The sequence below is a fragment of the Tachyglossus aculeatus genome, chromosome 9 (assembly GCF_015852505.1).
Source record: "Tachyglossus aculeatus isolate mTacAcu1 chromosome 9, mTacAcu1.pri, whole genome shotgun sequence".
In the NCBI taxonomy this organism is placed as follows: Eukaryota; Metazoa; Chordata; class Mammalia; order Monotremata; family Tachyglossidae; genus Tachyglossus; species Tachyglossus aculeatus.
The window spans coordinates 30,288,603-30,315,687 of record NC_052074.1 but is presented as its reverse complement, the minus strand read 5'-3'; the positions used below and the strand labels follow the sequence as shown (position 1 = coordinate 30,315,687).

At 48.1% G+C, this 27,085-nt stretch overlaps 2 protein-coding genes across 2 annotated transcripts in view; one reads left to right on the top strand and one right to left on the bottom strand.

The window, feature by feature from the left end:
* The window catches only part of FKBP1B (FKBP prolyl isomerase 1B), a 104,908-nt gene that overhangs the window by 17,999 nt on the left and 59,824 nt on the right, over nucleotides 1-27,085 (top strand). Inside the window, exon 2 of the mRNA XM_038750919.1 lies at nucleotides 6,170-6,228. The gene's annotated coding sequence lies outside the window, so the exon portion shown is untranslated. The remainder of the gene's footprint in view (nucleotides 1-6,169; nucleotides 6,229-27,085) is intronic.
* Nucleotides 1,561-24,520, bottom strand: LOC119932098 (WD repeat and coiled-coil-containing protein-like). The gene is made up of 3 exons (XM_038750914.1): nucleotides 22,610-24,520; nucleotides 7,100-7,220; nucleotides 1,561-1,984 (listed from the first exon to the last, which is right to left on the bottom strand). Exons 1-3 carry the CDS (start codon nucleotides 24,479-24,481, stop codon nucleotides 1,809-1,811), a joined length of 2,169 nt encoding a protein of 722 aa, XP_038606842.1. The 5' UTR covers nucleotides 24,482-24,520; the 3' UTR covers nucleotides 1,561-1,808.

The following is a 27,085-nucleotide window of genomic DNA, read 5'->3' as shown; positions in this document are numbered from 1 at the left end:
GTTGAAATACCTCCAGGCTTTTGTCATTCTATGGTGCCCTTGGAGAAGGTTGGGCAAAATCAAATAAAGCTTTCTTCAACAGTCTCCGTGGACTGACACTTTCTCTCCAACCCTTAGTAGTGCTTTGCACATAGTAGCGCTTAGTAAATGCCATTATTATTATTACAGTGCTCTGCACACCGTAAGCGGGCAGTAAATTCGATTGACTGACTTTCTCTGACACCTCTCTAGGTCATTCGCAGGGTCCTGAGAACCAATTGGCTACAGTTTTCAAGTTTGACTCCCAGTAATAATGATATAATAATAATAATAATAATAATAATGGCATTTATTTAGCGCTTACTATGTGCAAAGCACTGTTCTAAGCGCTGGGGAAGTTACAAGGTGATCAGGTTGTCCCACGGGGGGCTCACAGTCTTAATCTCCATTTTATAGATGAGGTGACTGAGGACCAGAGAAGTGAAGTGACTTGCCCAAAGTCACACAGCTGACAAGTGGCGGAGCCGGGATTTGAACCCATGGCCTCTGACTCCAAAGCCCGGGCTCTTTCCACTGAGCCACGCTGCTTCTCATCTTTGTAATTGTTTCCCCTTGTAGCGCTGCTGAGCCAGTGATCACACGTTGTTGAGGAATCCTTTGATTTTGGTTGAAGCAAGATTTTAAAACAAGGATTCCTGGAAGACGCATCACTTTATAGCCAAGTCACAGATGCTCTATGGCACTGTGTTCTCTTCAGATTGTTCTCTAAAATGTGGCATTCTGGCAGGGATATCTGTGCTGTATTTTTTCGCTGAAGTAAGATTTCTCTGTGGGTATGCCCTCTCTATCTCTCCCTCCTTTTTTCTTCCCTACCTTCCTTCTTAACCGTCCCTCTCCCCTTTCTTCTCGTCTCTCTTTCTTCACTCCCCCCCGACTCCTTTTTTCCCCCTCTGTAATAACTCAATTGGATTTCTTTATGCTAGCCTACTTTCCCTGTGTTGTCCTGACCAAATATTTGAATAGTCTCTTGGGCATCCATAAGCAACGTGCATTTATTATAAATTAATATTAAAAGTAGGAAGAGCTCACCTCTGTCTCCTGGCTGACCCCATCACTGCACCCCACATCCCCTGCCCAGTGACACGCTTAGGCCAATTTTAGCTTATCATATTAAGCCCTTAGTGCTGGAAGGATGAAATCCCTAGTTTGGAAGAGTGATGTGAGGGCTTCTAACAGCTGAGACTTCCAAAAATGGTTCACACTTCCCCCGTCTTCCCCGTAGCTTCACTCAGTTCCTGCAGTTCTGAAGGGTCAAGGTATCCTTGGACTCTTGAGGCCCAATAGCTTACTGGGTCATTTCGAGAGAACCCCAGAAGAACCGCTTCGACTGTCCGTTAAATGGACTCCCCGTGGCCCCAGTGACTTTAAAGACTCCACAGGGGAGGGAAGCGGGTGTGAAAATTATTCTTCCTTTCGTATCCAGTGCCTGGCATGGAACCACGATTGCTTGGATGCAGGCTTCCCTGAGGCAAGATTAGAGGTCAACCCTGCCGGTACCTGAAACTCCCTGTCACCGGTATGAACTATTAAAAGCCAAGAAATCAAAAGGCTGCAGCTCTGAACCTGCTTCCACAGGAAAATCCAGAGCGGTGGTGGGGGTGGATGAGATCCCGGGTGTTAGGTTGAAATTGGACGTTTGATTTACCAGAACGATGCAGTGACAGTGCCGTTGACAGCTCCGAAGGGATCCTTTTCTCAGTTCCTTTTTTCTTTCCCCGGATTGGCTGGCAAAACCGGTCCAGACCGTGCTATCATTCTTCCTCCAGAAATTATGTCATGCCGCTTGGCAGTGTTGCAGAACTGCTGATATCCGTATTTTTGCCAGAACGACTCTGACAGCTTTCCTCGCTGACACGACCATCCCTTATGATGATCTCCTGTGCTGCTTTGAATGTTAATGGCACAAAACCATCAATGTCTGCGGTCAGAATGATCCAGGAAGAGTCTACCAGGAAAATAAGCAGAAAGGAACAAACGCTGTGGTTTCAGATAATGCATCAAGGATCTTTTTTTTTTTTTCCAAGAGTCAGCCTGCTAATGGAGAGTTATCCTCGGCCCCCCTGCACCCTGAGTTTGAATGCATAATGGTCTAACATGAAGCGTGGGGTTTTTTTAATCCAACCTTTCAAGCTTCTTTGGGGAAGAGGGGAATGTGTGCTTATGTCTATCGCGTTTGTGTAGAGTGATGGGTAGTGATGGAAAAGATCGGAGAAGCATCATGGCCTCATGGAAAGAGCATGGGGCTGGGAGTCGGAAGGACTTGGGTTCTAATCCTGACTCTGCCACTTGTCTGCTGTGTGACCTTGGGCAAATCACTTAACTGCTCTGGGCCTTAGTTACATCGAGACTAAGCTCGTGAGCAGGGAATGTGTCTGTTATATTGTACTTTTCCAAGCGCTTAGTACACTGCTCGGGATTAAGACTGTGAGCTCCATGTGAGACTTGAACTGTGTCCAACCTAGAGAAGCAGCGTGGCTCAGTGGAAAGAGCACGGGCTTGGGAGTCGGAGGTCATGGGTTCATATCCTGAATCCCGGTTCGAATCCCGGCTATGCCACATGTCTGCTGTGTGACCTTGGGCAAGTCACTTAACTTCTCTGAGTCTGTTACCTCATCTGTAAAATGGGGATTAAAGACTGTGAGCCCCACATGAGACAACCTGATCACCTTGTATCCCCCCCAGCGCTTAGAACAGTGCTTTGCACATAGTAAGCACTTAATAAATGCCATCATTATTTTGTATTATTATTATCTACCCCAGGGCTTAATACAAGGCCTAGCACATAGTAAGTGCATAACAAACATCATTAAATTAAAAAAAAATGAATAATAATGATAGGGATGTGGAGCCTCTGGAACCTGAAGTAGGATTTGGCTAACCTGTAAGGAAAAAGAAGAAATTGGCCTGGGGGGAAAGCAATATGCAGCTTCGTGATATAGGGGCATTCATTCAGTCAGTCATTGAGGGCTTACTGGGTGCACAGCACTGTACTAAGTGCTTGGGAGAGTACAATAGAACAGTAAACAGACACATTCCCTGCCCACAACGAGCTTACGGTCCAGAGAGGGAAGGCTTCTTGGAGGAGATGTGCCTTCAATAAGGCTTTGAAGAGGGGGAGAGCAATTACCGGTCTGATGGGAGGAGGGAGGGCATTCCAGGCCAAATAGGTAAGATGTGGGTGAGGTAGATGAGATGGAGGTACAGTGAGAAGGTTAGCATTAGAGGAATGAAATGTGCGGGCTGAGTAGGAGGGTAGCGAGGTGAAATAGGAGGGGGCAAGATGACTGAGTGCTTTAAAGCCAATGGGGAGGAGTTTTTCTTTGATGCGAAGGTGGATGGGCAACCACTGGAGTTTCTTGAGGAGTGGGGAAACATGGACTGAACATTTTTGAAGGAAAATGATTCAGGCAGCAGAATGGAGTATAGACTCGAGTTGGGAGAGACAGGAAGCGGGGAGGTCAGCAAGGAGGCCGATAAAATAATTGAGGTGGGATAAGATAAGTGCTTGCCTTAATGTGGTAACAATTTGGATGGAGAGGAAGGGGTGGATTTTGGCAATGTTGTGAAGGTAGAACTGACAGGACGTAGTGATAGCTTGAATATGTGGGTGGAATGAGAGAGAGGAGTCAAGGATAATGCCAAAGTTATGAGCTTGTGAGAAAGGAAGGGTGTTGGTCCCATCAACAGAGATGGGAAAGTGAACGGGACGACAGGGATTGGGTGGGAAGGTAAGACGTTCAGTTTTAGCCATATTAAGTTTGAGGAGATGGGAGGCCATCCAAGTAGAGATGTCTTGAAGGCGGGAGAAAATGTGAGACTACAGAGAGGAAAGAGATCAGGGCTGGAGATGTAGATTTGGGTGCCATCAGCAAAGAGGTGATAGTTGCAGCCGTGTGAGGGAATGAGTTTTCCAAGGGAGTGGTTTTAGATGGAGAAAAGATGGGGACCCAGAACTGAACCTTGAGGGGCACCCACAGTTAAGGGGTGGGAGGCAGAGGAGGAGCCCACAAAAGAGGCTGAAAATGAGCAGCCAGAGAGATAGGAGGACACCCAGGAGAGGATGGTGTCAGTGAAGCCAAGGTTGGAGAAATGTTCTCCTCCTGGTTCGTCTCCTATTTCTCATTCTCAGAATCTTCCGCGGGTAACTCGCCTTGCTCTGCTCAGTGAACCTTGGAGAGGATGTCACACTTTAGGGGGAAAAAAGAAGTGAAATGGAATTAAACGGCAGAATAATCAGCAACGATTCCTGCACTGGTCCCCTCCGCCTGTAAATCTCGACCTGTGTCCTGGTTTGAACTCTGGAGCGTTGCAATAAATAGAAATATCAGGAAAAGCAGGCCTGCCGGGTCTCCCGTGGATTATAATAGCATGGCTCACTGAGGATTTCCAAAAGCTGGAGAGATTGACTTTTAAATCTAATCAGTCCATCCAGGTGGAGAGTAGGCATTCATTGCCCCATTTTATGATTAGGGAAACCGAGGCCCAAAGGGTTTGAGCATTGCACAGGTCTACATTTCTGGAGAGTCACATGATATGTCATCCACGTGTGAGTATTTTCACTGTAGGCAGCGTCACCCTCTGTCCTGTCTCACGGGCCCGTAACTGTGTCGTTATTCTTGACTCCTCTCTCTCATTCCACGCACATATTCAATCTATCAATACATCCTGTCGGTTCAACCTTCACAACATCGCTAAAATCTGCCCTTTCCTCTCCATCTAAACTGCTACCATGTTAATCCAAGTACTTATCTTCTTTTTCCTTCATCAATGTGTGTGCCTCCTTTCTGACCTCCCTGCCTCCTATATCTCCCAACTCCAGTTCATGTTTCACTCCGCTGTCCAGATCCTTTTTCTACAGAAGCGTTTAGGCCACTCCTCGAGAGTCTCCAATGGTGCCCATCCACCTCTGCGTCAAATAGAAACTCCTTACCATCGGCTTTAAAGCACTCAATTACCTTGCCTTCTCCTACCTCACCTCACTGCTTTCCTACTTCCACACCGCCCACACACTTCACTCCTCTAACGCCAGCCTATTCGCTGTACCTCGATCTCGTCTAGCTCGCCGCCGACCTCTCCCCTGCATCCCGCCCCTGGCCTGGAAAGCAGACAAGTGACGGAGCCGGGATCGGAACCTGGGCCTCCCGATGCTCAGTCAAATGCTCTTTCATGCCTAATATGCGATGCACGCCATAATCAATGTCTAAAATACCCTTCCGTGTTGCTTAATCAATGCAGGTGATCTGGTGATGAAGAGTCCTCTGCATAGAGCGGAACGTGACAGGCTGGACTTAGCTTAGACATTAAGTTACTGGACGTGCAAACCCGACATTGGAGATTTTGAAAAGCTTTACTCTGTGAGGAAAGAAGATAACGGGACAAGATTGAATAAACTAGATCTAGGGAAAGGTTTGGAGAGCTCATGGGAGCCAGTGGGTCACTAGGAAAGAGGCCTTCCCAGGCCCAAACCTCTTTGGGCAAAACGAATGGTCCATTCGGATATTCTAAATGAGCCCCTTCTGGATGAAGTAGGCTGCGGAGCCTCAACTGGGAAGAGACTTCTGAACATAATGTGCTTATGTAAGCTCGTTGTGGGCAGGGAATGTGTCTGTTATGTTATTCTTTTGTACTCTCCTGAGCACTTAGTACAGTGCTCTGCACACAGCAAGCACTCAATAAATACGACTGACTGACTGACCTGGGGAATCCAGCTGGGGTGATGAGCACTTTCTTTAATCTTTCTGGTGGGAGTTGAGTTGAGCTTCCTGTTCTGACGGTGAGATTCGGGACAGCTTGGGTTATCTATTTATTTTACTTGTGCATATTTACTATTCTATTTATTTTGTTAATGATGTGCGTAATAGCTATAATTCTATTTATTCTGACGATTTTGACACCTGTCTACGTGTTTTGTTTTGTTGTCTGTCTCCCCCTTCTAGACTGTGAGCCCGTTGTTGGGTAGGGACCGTCTCTATCTGTTGCTGACTTGTACTTCCCAAGCGCTTAGTACAGTGCTTTGCACACAGTAAGCGTTCAATAAATACGATTGAAGGAATGAATGAATGAACATTGCCACCGTGACCCATTCTCCTATTTCATTTCACACTCTTATGCAGCCTCTTTTTTTTTCCAGAAAAGGGTGAATCTGAGGCTTGCAAGAAAGACAGGATGAACAGCCCTGCCTGGAACTGAGTAAGTAAGATCGTTCAGTCTTCTTATGTTGTTGTTCCGTGAGTCACAAGTGCCCTGTCTGGCCAACACCATATTTTCCTGTAGTAGCTAGTAGAGGTTTCAGAGGCTGTTTTAGAAAAAAGGGAAACTGGGTTTTGGAGCCTGCCCCGAACAATACCACGTGGGCCTGCAGGCTGCGGACACCGAGGATGCGTAGATGGGACCGAGTGCCCTCGTGCCTCAGTTTTTCCATTCTGAAAAATGGGTAGAATGGTTGTTGATAACATTATTATAAATTTCAAAGGAACGTGGTAGGGAAGTGGCAAATTGACTGTCCAACGTGGTGAAAGCATTCTTATAAACACAATGCAATTTTTCTGATTAGTCCATTAGAAATTTCTGTGATTGAACAATTAGGCTGCTCCTTTGAGCAGTTAGCATCCTGCCTTCCCTTAGTCCCTGTCCTTCCGTGAATTGGAGCCTATGTTTTGTTCTGTCTTGGGCAAGATGGAGTCCCTTTGTTCTACTAGAACCATCACCTTTTGGTGGTATGACCTGAGAGGAAGAGAAGGTAACCTAGAAAGCCTGATGAGGAAAGATATCTCGCTTTTAAAAGAGGTGGGTCCCCAGCTCATTTGCTCTTTGTCTCCCGCAGAACAGGCAAATATTGGAATTGCTTTGAACTTGATGCCTCTGAACTCTTCAGGCTGTGAGACAGTCAGCCTAGTCTCAGACAAGAGAAAACAAACACTATCAGTTGGAAACCCTGTCCAGATATTCCCATAAACAAAGGCCTTTCGGGTTTTATGGGCTTGTAGATGTTCCCCCCAACAAGGGAACATTCCTCATTCTCGATAGCAAATGTCAGATAGCAGACAGAAAGAGGACCTACCATGTTTCATTTCAATAACGGACAGATTGAAAGCCTCCTGGGCTGTCTTGAGGTGGAGTTTACCGTCACAGAGAAGGACCGTTCTCTTTTCTTCTCCAGTCTCATCTGCTGCAAAGGGCTTCTTTTTACATATATCAAAAAACAACAACAACCAGCTCAAGGTTAATTTTCTGACAGCCATTGTAGGACAGATTAAAAACTCTAATGGTCAATTCTTTTAACCAAACAAAAGCGTATCTCTGTTCCTAAGGTGATGTGAGAGTTGGGAGGTAATGCGGACAGTCAGTGAGTGTTGTAATTTAATTTAGTGCCTGTGTCCCCCATTAGATTGAAGGGGCCTTTTCAGAGATAGTGTCTCCTAACATTATCGTACTCTCCCAAGTGCTTAGTGCAGGGGGTAGGGCTGGGTTTAACATTAGCCACAGAGGCTTTAGGGGATGGACCCCAGGGCTTTGAGCTGAGGGCCTCTTTCTGTCCAAATGTAAGAGCCATCTCTGTCTCCCCCCTTCCACTTAAGTCACCACAACTATCTTAGTCTTAACACTTTTGTACATACCCTGTCTACGTTCTTAGAGCTCGGGCCTAGGAGTCAGAAGGACTTGGGTTCTAGTCCCGGCTCTCTGCCACTCGTCTGCTTGGATAGGTCACGTCACTTCTCCGTGCCTCAGTTACCTCATCTGTAAAATGGGGTTGAAGACTGGGAGCCCCATGTGGAGCAGGGGCTGTGACCAACCTGGTTATCTTGTAGCTACCTCAGCACTTGGTGCAGTTCCTGGCACATGGTAAGTAATAATAATAATAATAATAGCATTTATTAAGCGCTTACTATGTGCAAAGCACTGTTCTAAGTGCTGGGGGGTTACAAGGTGATCAGGTTGTCCCATGGGAGGCTCACAGTCTTCATCCCCATTTTACAGATGAGGGAACTGAGGCCCAGAGAAGTGAAGTGACTTGCCCAAAGTCACATAGCTGACAGTTGGCGGAGCCGGGATTTGAACCCACGATCTCTGACTCCAAAGCCCGGGCTCTTTCCACTGAGCCACGCTGCTTCTCTATAATAATGGCATTTATTAAGCACTTACTATGTGCAAAGCACAGTTCTAAGCACTGGGGGGGTTATAAGGTGATCAGGTTGTCTCATGGGGGCTCACAGTTTTAATCCCCATTTTACAGATGAGGGAACTGAGGCACAGAGAAGTGAAGTGACTTGCCCAAAGTCACACAGCTGACAATTGGCAGAGCCGGGATTCGAACCCATGACCCGTGTTCTTTCCACTGAGCCACGCTGCTAACCGTACAAAATACCATAAAAAAGTGTCATTTATTTGTGTCATCCTCCCCTGGTAGATTGAAAGATCCCTAAGGGTAACCATCATACTCTTTCAGGCTCTTTTGTACTCTCCCAAGTGCTTATTGCAGTGTTCTACACACAGACAGTGCTCGATTAATGCTACTGATGATGATGATGATGATGATGATGATGAAGCAAGCCCGGTCTGCTCTGACTGTAAAGCAATGGCAGAAAAGGGAAACTCCTCAGATTCTACAACACCCCAGACTAGGCAGTTTTCTAAAACATCAGGGCACCCAAGTTCTTTGGATATAACCCCTCCAGAAATATTCAGCTTTAATCTCTCCTTCTGGTGGAGGGGCTTGCCAGTTATTTATCTTCCTGAGCCCAGAGAGGTGACTAGTCCCCCCCTCAAATCTAGTTACCTCTCCCATTGTCTTCCCTCCCTCTAGACTGGAAGCTCATTGTGGGCAGGAGGTGGGCCACATAGGCGAGATTGAGGTACAGTGAGAAAACAATGAGTCGGTAGACATATTCCCTGTCCGTCCCCTCCTTAATGATTTCTAGGGCAATAATAATAATAGCGTTATTTGTTAAGCGCTTATAATGTGCAAAGCACTGTTTTAAGCACTGGGGAGGTTCCAAGGTGATTAGGTTGTCCCATGGGGGGCTCACAGTTTTAATCCCCATTTTACAGATGAGGTAACTGAGGCACAGAGAAGTTAAGTGACTTGCCTAAAGCCACACAGCTGACACTTGGCGGAGCCGGGATTTGAACCCATGACCTCTGACTCCAAAGCCTGTGCTGTTCCCACTGAGCCACGCCTGTCACAAATTTACGAGTGCCAGAGTGAGCCAGCCCTTCCAGGGCAGATGGCATAGCTTTTTCTTCTAGAGTGAATGTTCCTAGATGGCTGGCACAGAGCACGACACACAACGAACGCCCAACAGATAGTGTTGATGGTAATGATCTTCCTAATGCCCAGCTCAAATCCTAACTGCCATTTCAGTCCATCTCCATTCGCTCTTCTTCATCCAAAAGAAAGAGCTGCTCACTGTCCTCCCTACAAGCCTCGTTTTCAGTCTGAGCTCATTTCTCCTGATCATTTGGAAATGGTTGCAGGCACATTTGGAAACTGTTGCACGTGAGCCCAGAGAGCTGAGCATAAATGCGTTAGAATACGGGAAGATGTTTCGCTTAAGGGCAAAAGGCAAGCCGGCTGCCAGTAATTTCTGTTGACCTCGAACTACAAGCCAACCTGGACATTCACAAAATGAGTCCAAACAACAGTCCGAATTCGATGTATGTCACGGGCTAAACCGAAATAATAACAACAATCGTGACTTTTGTTCAGCCCTTATTATGTGTCAAGCACTGTACTAAGCATTGGGATAAATCCAAGGTAATCAGGTCCCACATGAGGCTTGCAGTCTTAGTAGGAGGAAGACGAGAAGCAGCGTGGCTCAGTGGAAAGTGTACAGGCTTAGGAGTAAGAGGTCATGGGTTCTAATCCCTACTCCGCTACTTGTCTGCTGTGTGACTTTGGGCAAGTCACCTCATCTGTAAAATGGGGATTAAGACTGTGAGCCCCATGTGGGACAATCTAATCACATTGTATCCCCCCACATAGTAATCACTTAACAAATGCCATTATTATTATTATTATTATTAATAACAGGTATTGAATCTCCATTTAAAGATGAGGGAACTGAGGCACAGAAAAGTTAAGAGACTCTCCCAAATACACACAGCAGGCACTTGGTGGAGCTGGAATTGGAACCCAGGTCCTCTGACTTCCAAGCCCGTGCTTTTTCCGCTAGGCCACACAGCTTCTCTGCTTCAAAGCCATTTAGATAAATGGAGAACCTGATAAGCAGGGCTGATGGATGACAATACCGTACATTCAGGAATATAATGTCATTCAATCTCTCTTCAGCTTTTTCCTTTCGGAGCTAAATAATCGCAATTCCTTTTCGCTTTGTCCCAACTTTTTAACCGCCAGGAAGCTTCATTTCCATTCTCTTCTAGACATTTCTGCAGCTGTGAGCCCACTGTTGGGTAGGGACTGTCTCTATATGTTGCCATCTTGTACTTCCCAAGCGCTTAGTACAGTGCTGTGCACACAGTAAGCGCTCAATACGACTGATTGATTGATTCTCTGAATCTTTCAGAAATTGTAGAGGGCCAAAACTGGACTTGGGGTTATCATAATGGGCTGACTAGCCACATGCTGCTTAGCTGAGGCCAGTGAGAGCTCTCTTTTGGACCCCCCCGGCCTCTTAGAATCTGTCTTCAGTTGCAGCTTCTACTTATGTTTCATTATCCATTCCACATGTTAATTACCTTTTGGCACAAATGAAATTGTCATAATCGTTTGTAATGCCCTATGGTTCTATTTCTAGTCCTCCCCTCACGGTGCTTTTGAATCTGGCTAGCCCTCAAACACTGTAGTCAAATTTCCTGCTCTGGCCTCCCACTCCCTCGGACTGTTTCCTGTGGAAATCAACTCAGGCATTCAACTCGATCAGAAAACTGCTCAGCTACTTTCATAGGCCCGAACCCACTGGCCTTCAAGAGACAAGTTCTAGGAATGGTTTCAAACTCCAGTTTCGTGAATCCCGAAGGCCGGAGCTGCTCTCCCATGTGTTCACTTCCTATTTACCAGCCATCAACTCTGTTCTCCCAGGGAGAGGGCAAATTCAGAGTTGGTTTTGTGAGCTTTCCAATCACGGTACCTCTGCTTCTTCTCTGCCCTTCTGCTTCTCCCCCTCTCCTCCTCTAAATCAAGCCTGCTTCTCCAAACCTCTCATCCACTTAGTATTTAATTGCCGTCCTAAAACCTTCCTCTTGAGTCAAGCTCATTACTGTCAGTAAGGACTTATGCCAGACAACGCGAAAGGGTCTGAAAATAAATAGCAACCCCAGACATAGTCTTCCCCTGCCAACCAGGCTCCTGAGATTAAAATGGCTGATCTCCTACCCACTTCTGCCCGAGCAGATGTGGGTGGCTGAAAGAAAGGCAAGGCCTGTTGGAGGAGATATCGAGAAGGTTGGCTTGAGAGAAGCCAAGAGTGCAAGCTGGGATGTAGTGAGAAAAGAGTGCGGATCAATCAGTCAATTGATATTATTTATTGAGCGCTTACAATTTTTTTGTGTGTGGCATTTATTAAGCGCGTATTATGTGCCAGGCACTGTACTAAGCGCGGGGCTGGATGCACACAATTTGGGTTGGACACAGTCCCTGTCCCATATCGGGCTCACAGTTTCAATATCCATTTTACAGATGAGGTGACTGAGGCATAGGGAAGTGAAATGACTTGCCTAAGGTCACACAGCAGACAAGTGGAGGAGCTAGGACTAGAACCCATGTTCTTCTGACTCCCAAGCCTGTGCTGTATCCACTATGCCACGCTGTTTCTCTTACTATGTGCAGAGTACCCTACTAAGCGCTTGGAAGACTATAATACAACAGAATCAGCAGACGTGTTCCCTGCCCGTAATGAGCTTATAGTCTGGCGGGGGCGGCAAACATTAATATAGATAAATCAGTAATTTATAATATGTAATTTAACTACTGTGGGGCTGGTGGGGAGCGAATATCAAATTCCCCAAAGTCACAGATCCAAGTGCATAGATGACACTATGCATCCCCCCCACCACCCTTTTAGACTGTGAGCCCACTGATGGGTAGGGACTGTCTCTATATGTTGCCAATTTGTACTTCCCAAGTGCTTAGTACAGTGCTCTGCACATAGTAGGCGCTCAATAAATACGATTGATGATGATGATGATGATGACGCAGAAGGAATACCGAGGTAGGGAAGATAAGGCTCAATAGGAGAAGGCCTTGGGAGGAGATGCGGCCCCTTGCTGCTGGCCTCCTGTTCATAGTACCCTCCTCCCCAAAGTAAATAGGCAGGAGAGAGCTAATTGAGTGCCTCAAAGCCAGTGTTTAGCAGCTTCTGTCTGATGTGGAATGGGCAACCACTGGAGGTTTTTTGTGGACCAGGGGTAGGTGGACAGAATGACGTATTAGGAAAATGATCTGGGCAGCAGAGTGAAATCTAGGGGAGAGAGTGGAGGCGAGGAGGTGAGCGAAGAGGAAGTTGATGGCAATCGCCAAGGCTGGATATGACAAGTTGCCTACATCTGGACTAGCAGTCAATCAGTGGTATTTATTGAGTGCTTACCGTGTGTAGAGCACTGTACTGAGCGCTTCCGAGAGTACAGTGCAACAAATTAGCGAACAGATTCCCTGCCCATAATGAGCTGACAGTCGATCAGTGATATTTATTGAGCACTTACTGTTCTGAGCACTTGGGAGAGTAAAGTATAATACTATAACAGACACATTCCTTGCCCACAATGAATGTACAGTCTAGATTAATATTAATCTAATTAATATTATGCGTTAACATAGATTAATAATAATGATGGCATTTATTAAGCGCTTACTATGTGCAAAGCACTGTTCTAAGCGCTGGGGAGGTCACAAGGTGATCAGGTTGTCCCACGGAGGGCTCACAGTCTTCATCCCCATTTTACAGATGGGGTAACTGAGGCCCAGAGAGGTTAAGTGACTTGCCCAAAGTCACACAGCCGACAAATGGCGGAGCTGGGATTTGAATCCATGACGACTGACTCCAAAGCCCGTGTTCTTTCCACCGAGCCACGCTGCTTCTCTAATTAATCTTCATCTATATTAATATTACTTATTAATATAAATGATGTTATAAAGTTCTAGACTGTAAACTCGATAAATAATGTTATAAATGTTATACATTTCTAGACTGTAAACTCGATAAATAATGTTATAAATGTTATACATTTCTAGACTGTAAACTCGGTATGGGCAGGGAATGTGTCTCTTTATTGTTGTATTGTGCTCTCCCAAGCGATTAGCACAGTGCTCTCACACAGTAAGTGTTCAGTAAATTTGATTGAATGAATGAAATAAATTAAGGATATGTACAGAAGTTCTGTGGGGCTGGGAGGGGGATGAACAGAGGCAACAGGGCAACACAGAAGGGGGTGAAAAAAAGGAAAAGAGGGCTTAGTTAGGGAAGCCCTCTTGGAGGAGATGTGCCTTCAATAAGGCTTTGAAGGTGGGGAGAGTGATTGCCTGTTGGATATGAAGAGGGAGGGCGATCCAGGCCAGGAGGACGTGATCGAGAGGTCGGCGGCGACACAGACGAGATGGAGGTACAGTGAATAGGCTGTAGGAGAGTAGCGGGTGAGGTGGAAGGGGGCAAGGTGACTGACTGCTTTAAAGCCAGTGGCAAGGAGTATCAGGGGAGAGCCCGATAACTGTTGGGATGGAAGGGGAGAGGCAGAGCCTGAAAATGTTGCGGAGGAAAAACCCAGCAGGATTTGGCCACAGACTGAATATGGGATGGTGAATCAGAGGGAGGAGTCCAGGCAGTATGGGCAACAAAGCAACCGGGAAACAAGAGGCAGTCTTTCGGTACAAAAATGTAGAAAAGATTGCTGGTCACACAGCAGGCTTATCAGCCAAACTTGCACACGCCACAGAAATCTCTTGGGCAGCAGCTCCGGCGCATAGGAACAAATATACACAGACGTTTCTCAGAGCTTCCTTGGGCATTGATGCCCACCTGTATTTTGGTGCAATTTCAGGGAGCTGTGAACGGACAGTAACTCCTAGAGGGGTTTAATATGAGGTCAGTTGAGAAATTGAAGCTCTGGTGGGTATTGGAAAAATGTGATCCCGTGGTAAAGATGGAAAAGAAGGGCAGCTGCAGGCCTGAGGAGCGGGAAAGCAGCATGGCCTCGTGGAAAGAGCAGGAACCTGAGAGTCAGAGGACGTGGGTTAAAGTCCCAGCTCTGCCATTTGCCTGCTGGGTGACACTGGGGAAGTCACCTAACACCTCTGTGCTTCAGTTCCTCATCTGTAAAATGGGGATTTCCCTGTTATTTAGACCGTGAGCCTCATGTGGGTCAGGGACTGTGTCCGACTTGATTATGGAGCGTCTACCCCAGCGCTTAGTTCGGTACTTGACACATAGTGGGCACTTAACAAGTACCGCCGTTATCGTTATTATCATTATCATTGGGAGAACACCATGGGGAAAAAAAGGCCACCAAGTTGGTGAAGAACAGAGACAAGCCAGTGACAAAGGGAGCAGGAGGAAGGGAAAGTAAAGGAACCGTGAGGAAGGGAGAGGAAGGAAGGGAGAAAGAACAGGACTTAAAGAAGGCTATGGCTACACAGCCCCATTATGTCATTAACTTGATTAGTCCACTTTGGGGCCTGGACTGTGTGGTTTGCCTCTTCTTCCACATAATCTGATTTAATTAATCCATGAAATTAAGATACCTCTACCGATTTAATGCTGAATAATAATAACTGTGGTGTCTGTTAAGTGCTTGCTTGCTTGGTGTCAGGCGCTGTACCAAGTGCTGGGGTGGATACAAGGTAATAGAGTTGGATGCTGTCCCTGTCCCATATGGGTCTTAATCCCCATTTTACGGATGAGGAAACTGAGGCCCAGGGTGGTGAAGTAACTTGCCCAAGGTCACACAGCAGACAGGTGGCAGAGCCGGGATTAGGACCCAGGTCCTCTGACTCCCAGGCACGTGGTCTTTCCACCAGGCCACGCTGCTCCTCTGAATAGATAAAACTAAGTAGGGTGTAAAAATTCACTCTCCAAAATAATGGAAACATTTCATTACCAGCAGAGCGAAAACAAAAAGTGGCTCCTACTGGAGGGGGGGTGACCAAGACATCTAAAGATGCCTGGTTCTGGTGGTTCTGAGAAAACCAGGTGTTGCATGAGAGAGAGGACTTGGGGAATGGATGAATCAATTCATCAGTGGTATTTATTGAGCATTTACTGGGTGCAGAGTGCTGTACTAAGCACTCAGGAGAGTACAGTAGAAGCAAGGCATGTCAAACCCCAATCAATCAATGGTAGTTATTGAGCACCTACTATATAATAATAATAATTTTGGTGTTTATTAAGCGCTTACTATCTGCAAAGCAATCAATCAATCAATCAATCGTATTGAGCGCTTACTGTGTGCAGAGCACTGTACTAAGCGCTTGGGAAGTACAAGCTGGCAACATATAGAGACAGTCCCTACCCAGCAGTGGGCTCACAGTCTAGAAGGGGGAGACAGAGAACAAAACCAAACATACTAACAAAATAAAATAAATAGAATAGATAGGTACAAGTAAAATAATAAATAAATAGAGTAATAAATATGTACAAACATATATACATATATACAGGTGCTGTGGGGAAGGGAAGGAGGTAAAATGGGGGGAAAGAGAGGGGGACGAGGGGGAGAGGAAGGAAGGGGCTCAGTCTGGGAAGGCCTCCTGGAGGAGATGAGCTCTCAGTAGGGCCTTGTTCTAAGAAAGCACTGTTCTAAGCGCTGGGGAGGATACAGGGTGATCAGGTTGTCCCACGTGGGGCTCACAATCTTAATCCCCATTTTCCAGATGAGGGAACTGAGGCACAGAGAAGTTCAGTGACTTGCCCAAAGTCACACAGCTGACAGGCGGCGGAGCCGGGATTTGAACCCATGACCTCTGACTCCCAAGCCTGGGCCACGCTGCTTCTCCACGCTGCTTCTATATGCAGGGCACTGTACTAAGCGCCTGGGAGAGTACAACGCAGCAGAGTTAGCAGGCATGCTCCCTGCCCAGAATGACCCCCCGACTCACCCTGCAGCCTGGTGCGGACGAGGGCCACGCCACAGGTTTCCAGGCCAGAATCCGTGTCCCGCTGGCCAAAAGAGCGGCCTGGCTGGCTCCACATAGGAGCCGATGGCACAGCCAATGCCCAGAGCTGCGCCGTTCGAGCCCAACACCGGGCAGAAGGAGTTTGGGCTGTGCCACTGGACATTCGCACCTGAAACTTCTGTTTGGGGACAACTGGAAACCCGAGAGCTCTCCTGGGAGGGACGTTTCTGCAGCTAGCGTTCTCAGGAGAGCACGAGCCAACTAATTAAAGAAGCGCACGGAGCCTCCGTTGGCGATGAGCCACAAAGCTTGGCTTTTCAGTGAATACATATGGCCCTAAATAATTCATCTCGAGGCGTGTGATTTATACACTACTATTTATAAAGTTTAAATTACTGACAAAATGGGATAAAAAGTTTCTCTCCTGCCCACACTGCATAATGCATCGGAACTATAATGTCAGGCGGATCATTTTCCAAGGGTTGGAAGGAAGTAATGCTTTTTTCTGGGACATTTAGAAGTCATTCATTCATTCAGTCGTATTTATTGAGCGCTTACTGTGTGCAGGGCACTGTAGTAAGCGCTTGGGAAGTACAAGTTGGCAACACAACTTGCCAAGTCCTCAACTTAAAAGCCGAACCCCCACCACCAAAAACCCCAAACCTTTTTCTTTTTAATTCATAGAACCCCCATGCAATGGTTAGAGCTACATGGGTCAGAGGGGCCTTTGGGGGAAGAGATTTTTCAATTAGAAAATTCCTCCTGGAGCCTGTATCCGGCGTGAATCTCCCCCTCAGCACGAGTCCGCAAGGAAATGGTTCCGAAGCCACGTGCGACTAAATCCATCCTTGAAGCTACCCGGCAACTCTGACATTAGCCCCGAGAGTATATTACGCCCCAAACTTCCCACCCTGGAAGGCTCAGGATGGACCCCAGAGTCCGGGAAGTTGGCAACAGAAGGATGAGAGCAGCCCAGAGCCTCAAGAAGCACCTATCAATCAAGAAGACTCCTGGACCCGTCACGCGTGAAGAAGACCCCCAAAGTCCCAGCTCACTGCCAAAACTGAGGTCTCCGAAATAACTTTGAGCTGCTCTCAAGCTTGCGGCAAAATATTATGTGAAATATCTGTTTTCCAGTCAGCGTCGGACAGAGCGGGAGCAGGGCGTGTTTGCACCACTCAAATCATGGGAGCCGGGAGGTGTTTAGAAATAGACGTGGGTTTGCTCCAAGCAGACACAGCTGATGTATTGAATTCTTTTCCCTTTCTTGCCTGAAGCAGAGAGGAAATATCTAAGTGAAATCAATTTGTTAAGCATTTCTCCGGTTAAGATTGTCAGTGAGTCTTGTGTCAGCAAGTTCAGTGGCTGTGCCAAGTGGATTTACCCTTATGCTGGAGACTCGCATGCTATACAGTAGACTGGACATCTGTACCAGGTTGAGACAGGAGGAAGGGAAGACGGAACATCAGAGTTGCTCTTTCAACTTGCACAGAGTTTGGTGTGTGAGTTAGAGTTCAAGTAAACCTACCTGCTTCCCTTGTTCTGGTGTTATAGACGTCACCGCAGACTTAATCCGCTGAAAATCGGGAATTTTTTTCACAACTGAGAGAATGCTGAAATAGCTAAAGCCCCTCTTCCAGGCATCTGTTTCTTGAATTCCCATAAAACCCTTCAAAGTGTGTTAACTTCATGTTCTTTTACTAGCGTTCCTCGAAGTCTCAGGGCCAATAGCTTTGAGAATAATGATGATGATAATAATTGTGGTATTTGTTAGGCACTCTCTATGTGCCAAGCACTGTACTAAGCACTGGGGTAGGTTCAAGATAATAATAATGTTGGTATTTGTTAAGCGCTTACTATGTGCAAAGCACTGTTCTAAGCGCTGGGGTAGATACAAGGTAATCAGGTTGCCCCACGTGGGGCTCACAGTCTTCATCCCCATTTTACAGATGAGGGAACTGAGGCCCAGAGAAGTTAAGTGACTTGCCCAAAGTCACACAGCTGACAAGTGGCAGAGCCGGGATTTGAACCCACGACCTCTTGACTCCAAAGCCCGTGCTCTTTCCACTGAGTCACGCTGCATGAGACCCATAGTCTAAATAGGAGAGAGAATAGGTAATGAGCCCCCATTTTGCAGACGAGGGAGCAGAGGCACAGAAAAGTTAAGTGACTTGCCCAAGGTCACGCAGCAAGCAAGTGGAGGAGCCGGGACCGGAACCCCAGATCCACTAGGCCCCGCTGCTTTTCGCAGCCTTTCTGAAGCCGAACACCGCAATTAACCAGATTTTCTCAAGTCCAAAGTGGGTTGGGTACTGATGGGTAGGGATGAGGTTAATACGTCCAAGCGTGAGTGGTGGAAGGAAGAAAAAGTCAGGGGAGAAAGAGGGAGAGAGGAGGATAAAGAAGGACATAGTGGAAAATCAGTCCCTCTGCCTCCTGTCCAATGTCTTGGCTCTCCTCAGTTTCTCATCCCTCCAGTTCTGTCCACTGCCAAAATGCCTCAGGCAACTGTTATGCCCCCCGTTACCTACTGCTTGCTTTCTGGGAGCTCCTCATTCCTATGCTGCTGCCTGGCCCCTAGAAGCTTTCCAAAATAGCTCCAGAAGCACCCCTGTACTTCTCATCCCGGCAAAGGGCTAAGGAAAGGCACGTACTCTCCACACCCTTTTAGAAAAATTTCTGGAAGTTTGGAGGTCTAAAGGAAAGCGATCAGATGTCCTGCCTGTATCATTTTAAGAGCAGTAGAGACAGATCTAGTTTTCCTTCGCCTCTTTTTTGACTTTTTTAAAACTCAAAAGCTTCAGAAGTCACTGCTCTTTAGGGATTCTTTCCATTGGGGATCTTGGAATTTCTAATCGTGTGGCAGAAATCCCCAGAGCTGCCCTCTTTCTCTGAAATGCCCAGAACAGTTCCAAAAGGTCTAATGAGTTCTCTGACCCCATTAGAAGTTATTTTGGGGACAAGGAGTCTTGAAAATTCATTTTGAATTGCATCAGATTTTAGCCATGGTCAGTGTATGTGGTAAAATAATTATGGAAATTGCAAAGAATCAATCAATCGTATTTATTGAGCGCTTACTGTGTGCAGAGCACTGTACTAAGCGCTTGGGAAGTACAAGTTGGCAACATAGAGACAGTCCCTACCCAACAGTGGGCTCACAGTCTAAAAGGAACTCAGACTGTTTCTCTTTACAGGAAAGTACTGAGGCAGGGAGGGTGGTGAGCCTTTCTGATCATGCTTACTTCCCACTAAAAACAACATACTTCTTTTTAATTTTCGGGCACACTGTAACTAAGAACTGTTCAGGGCTTAGCCTTTCCTCCTGTCCCCAATCTTTGAGCAACGTGTGCACAAATCCCATTAGGTGCATTCTGACTAATGCGAGCTGCTTAGTGTTGCAGGCTCTGTCACCCAGCCAAGAGCCACTTGAGTTTTAATCCCAGTTATTCTCCTGATTTCTTCCTTGGCCTGTCATCGGGAATGGGCCCATTTCTAGACCAAGTTTAATCAATCAATCAATCGTATTTATTGAGCGCTTACTGTGTGCAGAGCACTGTACTAAGCGCTTGGGAAGTACAAGTTGGCAACATATTGAGACGGTCCCTACCCAACAGTGGGCTCACAGTCTAGTCTATGCGTTTAACCACGCATAGCTGGCTCTCGGAAGCCTTCCATAGCTTGATGGGTGTTAGGTGGCTTTAAATATAATAAAAGGGCTGAGCAAGAATAGGCCGTTCCAGGGAAATTTGCTTGGCGGAAAGAGTGTGGGCCTGGGGAGTCAGAAGGAGCTAAATTCATTCATTCAATCGTATTTATTGAACACTTACTATGTGCAGAGCACTGTACTAAGCACTTGGGAAGTACAAGTTGGCAACATATAGAGACGGTCCCTACCCAACTGTGGGCTCACAGTCTAGAAGGGGGAGACAGAGAACCAAACAAAACATGTGGACAGGTGTCAAGTCATCAGAATAAATAGAAGTAAAGCTAGGTGCACATTGTTAAAAAAAAATAGAATAGTAAATATGTACAAGTAAAATAAATAGAGTAATAAATCTGTACAAATATATATATACTGGTGCTGTGGGGAGGGGAAGGAGGTAGGGCGGGGGATGGGGAGGTGGAGAGGAAAAAGGGGGCTCAGTCTGGGGAGGCCTCCTGGAGGAGGTGAGCTCTCAGTAGGGCTTTGAAGGGAGGAAGAGAGCTAGCTTGGCGGATGGGCAGAGGGAGGGCATTCCAGGCCAGGGAAATCCTAATCCTGGCTCTGCTACTTGTCTGCCTTGTGACCTTGGGCAAGTCACGTAATTTCTCTGTGCCTCAGTTTCCTCATCTGTAAAATGGGGGTTAAGACTGTGAGCCCTTTGCGGCTGATTGTCTTCTATCTACCCCAGCTCTTAGTACAGTGGCTAACACATAATAAGCACTTAACAAATACCACAATTATTACTATTATTATTATTATTGATTTGTGAATTCATTCAGTCATTCATTTGTATTGAGCACTTACTGTGTGCAGAACACTGTATTAAGCGCTTGGAAAGTACAGTTCGGCAACAGATAAGGACAATCCCTACCCAACGACGGGCTCTCAGCCTAGAAGGGGAAGACAGACAACGAAACAAAACAAGTAGGACCGAGGCAGGGTACTGGAGCTGGCCTAAGAGGCAAGGCTGGTGTGGGCCAGGGGATCTAGTTAGCAAGGGTGGAGGGCTACTTCTAGACGGAATCCCCTCATCCTCGAAATCAGCAGAACTAGTGCCCCCTCCACCTTCTCGATCTCATTCTTTTTGGGAGTTTATCCGCTCCCCCGGCTTCCACTACCACCTCTTTGTGGATGATTGGCAAATGTAAGCTTGCTAGCCCTATCCTCTTACCTTCTCTGCAGTCTCTCTCATTTCCCCCTCGTCCCAGGCCCTGACTATCTGGATGCCCTGATAGCCCCTCAAGCCCAACAGATCCCAAACTGAATTCATCGTCTTCCCTCCCCAGTCTTCTCCCCGACATAGCCTTCCCATCACAGTTACCACCACCGCCGTACTCCCGTTATCTTTGACGACTCCCTCTCTTTCAAACCCCAAATTCAGTCTGTCGCCGAATCGTGCCTATTCTTCTCCCATGAAATTCGCAGAATTCACCTCCTCCTCTCCCCACAAACTGCCACGTTAGTCCGGTCATTTGTCACGTCCTGGTTTGAGTACTGCTTCAGCCTCTTCCCTGACACCCCTGCTCGTCCCTCTGCAGTCTCCACTTGGCTTTGTTCCCAGATCGGTTTTCTGAAACAACTTCCTTCAAGTCTCTCCACTCCTGAAAAAATCTCTAGACTGTGTGGTAAGCGCTCAATAAATACCATTGATGATGATGTCATTTCTCTCCACGTTGCAGAAACTCTTGATCACTGGCTTTAGGATGCTAAATTAGCTCTCTCACTTCTCCTTCTTCCCCTCACTCCTCCCCCAGTTCACATGCTCTGTTTCTCTCAAGTAAACTGTAGACGCCTCCCACCAATGACATCTTGTAGACACCCTCCCTCCCTCGGAACACCTTTCCCCTTACTCCCAGCGGATCATCGCTTTCCCTGTTTTCAAAGCCCTTCTGAAATCACATCTCCTGGAGGCCTTCCTTGATTCATTTCTCATCTATCTTCATCCTATTTCCCTACTAACTGCCACTACAGAAATGTCCATGTCACCTAAGCATTTTGGTAGTCAAAGCACAATCTCCTGACCCACTTACGTAGATACGCTTTACGTTTTTTCATTTCTCCCTATCTGTGATTTATTTTTGGGTCTGTCGACTGCACTAGAGTGTAAGCTCTTTGAAGGTGTAATAGTAATAATAATGATGGTATTAAGCGCTTACTATGTGCAGAGCACTGTTCTCAGCTCTGGGGAGGTTACAAGGTGATCAGGTTGTCCCACAGGGGGCTCACCGCCTTAATCCCCATTTTACAGATGAGGGAACTGAGGCACGGAGAAGTTGTGACTTGCCCAAAGTCACACAGCTGACAGTTGGTGGAGCTGGGATTTGAACCCGTGACCTCTGACTCCAAAGCCCGTGCTCTTTCCACTGAGTCACGCTGCTTCTAAGTGTACCTACTTAGTCTCTTGAGCTCTCCCCAAGTAGGTGCTCAAGAGATAAATACACGGATTGGTGGTTGTAGATGGGAGGTTCCAGGCTTCCTTTGGTTTACTGTGTACTCCCTACTCTGTTAACTACAAATTTTTCTTACTTGGAAATCAGCAGGGTCAGTTGGGAGTGGATCTAAGTAAGGGATAACTGGCCTGTTTCTACCCTGTCACTTCCAAATAGCTCCCCATCTTTTGGGACTAGAGACTCCGCCTTTATCTCTAGGACAAGCAAGGATCATAGCAATGCTTTCTGGATTTCCCCGTTTTGCCTCCGTGAGGTGACTGTTGGATGTGCTGTCTGGGGGCGGGGAGTGAGGGGGGACGTGCCACGTAGCCTGGATGTCCGCTTGTTCCGTGGAGGGTCCCCTCAAGGACCTGTTACCTGGAACGTGATGTTCACAAAAGAAGGCTCCCGGACAGAAGGGTAAATGTGGGGAGGCCTCATCCCGTCCCTAGCGAGGGCCGTGAGCTCCGAGAGGCGGTGCTGAAGTTCCCTCAAGTTGCCGCACAGACTCTCCAGGCTCCTGACGAAGTGGCCGCCCCTTCTTGCCCCCAGGCAGCCGTCGTGCTTTGGGGGGTCTGCCGTCTCGTGGGTCACCCCCGACGCGAGCTTGGGAGACGCCGGCCGGCTAGGGAACCCGGTCCCCAGGCCGACTAGGGACGGGGACCGACCGAGGGACACCGCCTCCAGAGTGTCCCCGGCTCCAGAAGATCCCCTTCCGGGTCTCTTCTCGTAACCGGGGCTCCCGGCTTCGTGCGTGATTCGCCTTTTTGTGCTTGGAGACCGGGCCAGAGGGTCACCCGTCCTCAGCAACAGCTCCCAGTTCACCAAGGGCTCTCCCCGGGATGGATTCTCGGAAAACCGCCTTCTCCCAGGAACGTCCACCGAAGGGTCGCAGCCGAAACGCACATTCTGGGGACCTCGGGGCCCGCTCGGGGGCTCCTCGCCCAGTAACGCCTCTTGAAACATCAGGCGAGCGAGATACGTTTCCGAGTTGGAAGCCGGCGGGGAAGCGGAGTCTGTGGATTTCCCCACCAGGATCAGCAACAGTTTGTCTGTCGAGAAGCAGGCCCCCTTTGGTCTTTCGTCCTTCTCCAGTTGGATCCGTCGAACACTGGGCCCGGAGGAGGCGGCTATCGAACGGACCGTTATGGTGTCGCAAGCATTCGAAGCGACAGCCACGGTCTGAGTTGGGGCATCGAATGCAATTATGTCGGGAACCGGGATACCTGGGATTCTGACTTTTCTCGTGGTAGTGACCTTCCTCTCAAAGGTTACCAGGATCAGAGAGGAGGAGCCTTGGCCGGCGTCTGGGGGTTTGTCCTTGCTCCTCAGGGAAATCAGAGGGCTCGGATCGGATCGTCGATGCTTGGCTAAGATACGGGCTAGATCTCGAGACCCTAAAGAGGGTGTTTCCGTGAAGAGGGATTTCCTGGACTCTGTGGCCTTCTTTCCAAAGTCCACATCATAGTCCTCGTCCATGAGCCCAAGGGTAGGACGGCGGACCAGAGATGCTATTTCAGAGCTAGTGGTCCTATCAAAGGCAAGCCCTGCGTGGAGGCCACACGACTTTTCCAGTGGCCGTCCGGTGGCTGCAGCGATCTGGAGACCCACGGTGGCTTCGGTAGCACAGATGTAGCCTCCCACGTCGAAAATCGGGCAAAAGGAACAGGGGAGCAAGGTCTTCCGGGCATTGTCCCAGACGTAAGAATGCAACGCGCTGCCTACGGCCAGCACCAAGCGATCGCCCTCCTCGGTCCAGCAACCACAGTGGATGAGACCGCTGGCTTTGACGTCGGCTTTCACGACGATGCCGTCGCAACGGACCGAGTGGATGACCGAGGCATCCCGGTGGGTCAGGACGGTCAGGATCTCCTTCTTCGGGTGCCACACGCAGCCCTGAGGGAGGACGGGCAACGGCTCTCTCATCTCACAGGTCTGGGAGGCCAGGAGTCCGTTCCTCTCGTCCGGGCTGAAACCCAGCTCCCACACGGTGACGCGCTTCTTGTGCTGGACCGTGAGCAGAGCCGGGGTGTCGGCCGCACCGGGAGGGCCCCAGGAGAGCCCGTGGACGTGCGCAAACTTCCCGACGACACTCGAGTCCCCCAACGCGGGCTCTCCGCCGCGCCGAACGGACAAAGCCGTCAGGATCACCCGCCTCCCGTCGGTCCAGGCTAGGCCGTGAACCGGGTGGAGGGCTTGACGCAAGGCGTTAAGGCCAGCCCGCAGAAGTCTGACCTTGCCTAGGTCCATATCCCCCTTCGGTTTAGATACAAGAAATGATCTCCTAGGGTTCACGTGCAGACAGCCGCCCGGCCAAACACACCCATCTTGCCGCTCAAACGGCGGTTTCTTCAGAGCTCGGATCGCGTTAACCCTTCTTCTCTCTGAGGAGAAGTGAACCCGATAAAGTCAGGCCCTTCACCCTGTGACTTCCTTTGCTGCCACCATACTGTACGTGAAAGCTGATTTTACTGTGCGTTTCCTGTGAGGAGGCTTTAATCCGCATGTGATGCCTAACAAGGTTGAGCCAATTACCGGGCTCGGGGTTGACATTTTCCTCGGCGTCTATTTTTACCTGTTCAGAGCCAGAGCGGGGAGAAGCGGCGTGAGATCGGGAGGACGGGGTGCCTAAAATAACGCGTCTAATACCCGAACCTGGTTCACGAAGGAGGGGTATTCTGGGTCATTAAGATGTGGTATAAAGCCACGGCATAGAATTACAGACACTTCTCACAATCAGGAACTAAAGTCTGACCCACGGTCCGTTCGAACGCTTCTCTGAGATTAGTCTCCGGTTGGGTGGGTTGATGGAGGGGTTAGTTCCTTCCACCTCTACGGGAATTAGAGGGTGAGAGTGGTGAAGGGTTGCTAGAACTCTGCCCAAACCAGAATTTAGGCTCAATCTAGCCGGAGCTGAACCCTCACGGATTCCACGCCGAGCTCTGTAAATCTGAGTCTGGTCTTGATGTCCCCTTTCGGGCAGGGTTGTTGGGGAGACGTTGGCGAAGAGTTGGGCGTCATCATCGTCATCAATCATATTGAGCGCTTACTGTGTGCAGAGCACTGTACAAAGCACTCGAGAGAGTACAGTACAACAGAGTTCGTAGACACATTCCCTGCTCTCGGTCAGTCAGTTGTATTTATCGAGTGCTTACTGTGTGCAGAGCACCATACTGAGCACTTGGGAGAGCACAGTGTAACAATATAACAGACCCATTCCATGCCCACAACGAGCCTACGGTCTAGATGAAGAGACTGATGTTAGTATAAATAAATAAATAAATAAATTACAGATGCGTACGAAAGTGCTGTGGAGGTGAGGGGGGTGCATGAAGGGAGCAAGTCAGGGCGATGCGGAAGGAAGAAGAAGAGGAAAAGAGGGCTTATCCAGGGAAGGCCTCTTGGAGGAGATGTGCCTTCAATAAGGCTTTGAAGCGGGGGAGAGTAAATGTCGGTTGGATATGCAGAGGGAGGGCGTTCCAGGCCAGAGGCGGGATGGGGAGAGGTCGGCGGTGATCTGTGCTTGTACGTAGATTCATCCGTGCCCAGGAGTTCTGGATTTGCACCTGGAATTAGGAGTCCCGGGATTGCGCACGGCATTTCTGGTCATTGAGCACCCCACTCGGTCAGGTGGGAATATGTGTGGGAGTAGGGGGGGTGTCCAGTGTAAAGGTATAAGTATGTCTCCCCGTGTCTTTCTGGTCCACTCTGTCTCTGCCCTCCCCCATGTCTGTCCAATCCTCTTCACTTCACCCCACCTTGCGACATGAGTCTTTCTGCCAGGGGAAGAGCAAATATTTTTCCTTACTTGGGTCTTCCCCGACTTGAACGGCCCGGGGCCCAGCTGTGGGTTTTATCTCCGCAAACCCTAGCGTTCCTTTTCATCGTCTCTAGATCTACGGTATCTAGGCACCAACATCACCGGGCTCATCGTTAAGAGTCGGTAAATCCAGGGTGGGCTGGTGATTTCGTTTCTACCTCTGCGACTGGCTCTGGATTTCTGTGAGACTTTGGGCAAGTCTTGTATTCTTTCTATTTTTTCTAGCTGTATAGAGGTAGCAATGAGGAACAAATTCATGAAGTGACATCTCAAACTCCTAGAAAAATGTTACGATCCCCTCCTAAAACCAGTCCTCTTCTTAACTTTTCTACCTCTATCCATTCATCCATTCATTCAATTGTATTTATTGAGTGCTTACTGTATATAGAGCACTGTACTAAGCGCTTAGGGGAGTACAGTTCAACAATAAACGGACACATTCCGCGCCCCAGTCTGCCACGCTCCTGAATCCCGGTCAGCACTGCGAGTCAGCTAGCTGGCCACGGGGGAAGGGGCGAGAGGATGAAGATGACTGCTTTTTGAGCGCTTGCTTTTTTTAAACGGTATTCGCCAAGTGCTTACTATGTGTCTAACACTGCTCCAAGCGCATACCTTGTGCAGAGCCCTGTTAAAACCAACATCCTCCTTATCCCAGAAGCTTGCCATTTGGCACGGTCTTTCCCACCTTTCGGACTGCACATACTATCAAGAGCTACGACTAGCATCATTCCTTCGTAACATTTCCCAAGCGCTTAGTATAGTGCTCTGCACACAGTAAGCGCTCAATAAATACGATTGATTGATTTTTCCCAGATTCACCGCTTCCTCTCTGGTCAAGCAGCTACCATTCGGGCCTAAAACCTTGTCGTATCGCAGGTCCAGTACTGCGTCAGTCTCCTCCCTGGTCTCCCCGCCTCCTGCCACTCCTCATTCCAGTTTTTTGGCCTTTTTTTTTTCTTAACATTTTTTAAGTGATTGCTATGTATCAAGCACCGTTCTAAGCACCGGCGCAGATTGAAGTTAATCAGGTCGGA

Coding starts and splice junctions, on each gene's coding strand:
- LOC119932098 (XM_038750914.1), bottom strand. CDS start 24,481: ATGGACCTAGGCAAGGTCAGACTTCTGCGGGCTGGCCTTAACGCCTTG. Junction 7,221..22,609: donor TTGTGAACATCACGTTCCAG/GTAACAGGTCCT, acceptor ATATGTAAAAAG/AAGCCCTTTGCAGCAGATGA. Junction 1,985..7,099: donor CGTTATTGAAATGAAACATG/GTAGGTCCTCTT, acceptor TTTTCCTGGTAG/ACTCTTCCTGGATCATTCTG.